This window comes from Parasteatoda tepidariorum, chromosome 4, assembly GCF_043381705.1.
Source record: "Parasteatoda tepidariorum isolate YZ-2023 chromosome 4, CAS_Ptep_4.0, whole genome shotgun sequence".
In the NCBI taxonomy this organism is placed as follows: Eukaryota; Metazoa; Arthropoda; class Arachnida; order Araneae; family Theridiidae; genus Parasteatoda; species Parasteatoda tepidariorum.
Genome location: NC_092207.1, coordinates 1,342,758 through 1,345,792, shown reverse-complemented (window position 1 = coordinate 1,345,792; position 3,035 = coordinate 1,342,758). Strand labels below are relative to the sequence as shown.

At 33.5% G+C, this 3,035-nt stretch overlaps 1 protein-coding gene across 1 annotated transcript in view; it reads left to right on the top strand.

The window, feature by feature from the left end:
* The window catches only part of LOC107439267 (disks large homolog 1), a gene marked incomplete in the record, with an annotated part of 144,892 nt that overhangs the window by 57,001 nt on the left and 84,856 nt on the right, over positions 1 to 3,035 (top strand). The window contains 1 exon segment of the mRNA XM_043051194.2: positions 2,328 to 2,450. Coding sequence (XP_042907128.1) covers positions 2,328 to 2,450 — 123 coding nt within the window.

The window sequence follows — 3,035 nt, the reverse complement described above, 5'->3', positions numbered from 1 at the left end:
TTTGAAATGTTAATTAAGGTGTCCACTTACATATTCGGTTAATAATTTTTATTTGTTTAAACAAAATTACTTTGTTACAATATAATATTCTAATACCAAAAAAAGTACTTACGCAGCGTCAAAATATCTTTCGTGATGTAACTCTTTCAAAAGTACATAAAAATGGCTGCCAGCAGGGTTGTACATGTAGATTTATTAAATACACCTTGTGTGCCACCTAGGAACCAAATCTAGAACCCGACATTCAAAATTTTTGCTCTGTTACAATCGTACCCTGTTACAATTGACCCCACTTTCCCCTGTAATACTAAAAGAACTTCTTTTTTAAAAAATTAATAAATTGCATTGCTGTTAGCATTTTAAAATTACTTTACACTAGCATTGACTGTTTTGTATGGTTAAAAAATTTAATTGAACTTCAAAATGTCATTTTCCTGGCATGTCATAATGTCATTTTCCTGGCATTAATGCATAAAAGTGCAAATCACTGGTACACAAAATGATGTGAAAAGAAAAATCAATGAAAAATGTACATTTTGTGAATATTCAGAGATCTATTGTAAATAATTGTTAATTTTATTGTTTTCACCTTATTTTTTTATAACAATTTAGACAAAAATGTTTATTGATCATTGATAACATAATTATTTCATTTTACAAATGTTTTTTTATTAGTATTAAATATGACATAAAAATTAAATTGCTTAATTTAATTTGTCGAATTTCAGTTACATATGTTTTTATTATATAATTTGCTTTTTGTCTGATCGAAACTAAAATATTTTGTCAGTTGACAGTATTGAAGTTAATTGGGCAATTACTTGCAATGGTTTTTGTTTTTGAAATATTACTCAGCATCAACTTATTAATATTACATGTTTTAATTTGTTTGCCATATTTTAAAGTTTATTTTCATTAGGTTTTAATTGTTTTCAGTTTAAAATTTAAATTACTGGGGGGAGGGAGATGAAGCACCATATAAGGAGAGTCCGGCATCCTATAAGATCAACAATGATTTGAGTTAGGGGTAAAAATATACTTGAGGGTGCCCCTTGGCGAAATTGGCGACTCATGTTTCGCGCCATTTCTGTTAGCTCGGAACACCATGGTAACAGGAATGGCTGCCAAAATATAATGTTATTTTAATAGAACATTGGAAAATTCCAACAAAACATCGACCAAAACTTTATAAAATTGCAATGAACCCGATATGAGCAAAATTAATAAATCCAATAAATTGCATTTTGAATCGAAACAAAAATTAATGGAGTAAGCACAGAAGGAAAATTAAAAAAAAAACAATACACTTCTTCGTTAAGCTTGAATGTTCTCAGATTTAGGTGCACTGAATTCTCTAATAGCAGTTAGATACTGTCTAAATTTATCATGAATAGAATCTGTGTACCTCCATCGCCATATAAATTCGGCGAAAGACGAATCGAAAATGGCGTCTGTGGTACCGGATTGGAGATGACATTTTTTTCTGAAGTCCCTTTTTATGACTGCCCGCATACCTTCGATCTTATTGACCAGAAGCAAAAGTAACCTTACCAGCCGGTATCCAACGTAGAACTAACGGACCTCTGAAATTACATATACCGTTGAACATTTAAAAATAACGCTAAAATCTAAATCTAGCAGAATCACGATTAGGTTTCAACATCGCCCAACTTGGCGATCACAACTCTGCCACGCGTGTTTCGGATATGGAGATTAATCTTCGGCTAATGCCCTATAGTTATGTATTAAATAATATTGCTTCCTCGCTTTATATAAGTTTATATTATTGTTTGTATTAAAATTGCTTTATATACGTTTATAATGCTGATAATAAGGACCTCTGACATTTTACAATCCTATCATATTCTCCCTATGTGATGTTGGTGATGATGATGTTGGTGGTCAGGAGATAGAGCGCTCGCCTTCCAGTGCGTTGAACCTGGTTCGAATCCTAGCGATGGCTGGTCGATACGAATCCCGCACCCGGCTCCCACCGACCACAGAGCTGATGTAAAATATCCTCAGTGGTAGACGGATCGTGGGTTAGAGTCCTCTTGCCGTCTAGCTAACCATGAAGGGTTTTCATGGTTTTCCTCTCCATGTAACGCGAATGCGGGTTAGTTCCATCAAAAAGTCCTCCGCGAATTTCTTCCACTGAACCTCCCCTATCTTCTGAATTGGATTCAAAATGACAAGAACATTAGAAGTCGTGAACCTAAAAGATTGGGTCAGCTGTTTGGTTATAATATAAAATAATGGTGTTGTTGAATGGTGCGGAGTAATAAAATGAAATTTTTAGTGAAGTAATTGAAATGTGTTTATTTCAGAAGTACAGGTATGATGAAGATGAACCCCTCAAAGATTTCAGTGGCCTGGATGGTCTACCTCGCTCTCTTCTCGAAGGAAGGGCAGGGTCAGAATTACCCAGTCTTCCCGAATCTCCCAGGAGGGTAAATTTTCTTTCCCTTTTTTTTTACGTTACCATATATCTATATATAACCCTTCACAAAATATCTTTTCATAAAAACGCAGATTCGTTTATCTTTATTATTGTTTTGTTAATCCCAGGAAGAGGGAGAAAGAAAGACAAATGCAAATTTTGTCTTCGGCAGAAGCCTCTTCCTTTTTTCGTCCGAAATGAATATTCTGCGTTCAGCAGTATAGGCTAAATACCAAATATTTGTATGTTGCATCTCTAATTTAGTAGCCGCAATTGCTGTTTATTTTTAAAAATTAAAATTTTTTTAAATTATAATTTTACAGTGTTGAGCATAATCTTGTATGTCTTTACAATTTAAAACTCCGTGAAGAAGCTTTTTGCAATAACAGGACCCTATTTGCACAAATTCTCAAACTCAAAACCGGACCCTGGTTGAAAGAATGTGACTTAACGTTTATTTTATATTCACAAATTACGAGTAATTTTTTCACAATCTTACGAAAACGGACAACAAAATGTCAAGACATGAACAAAATGTCTGGACAGACCATTGAGTATATATCAAGGGTCTGTCCAGACATAATATATATATATA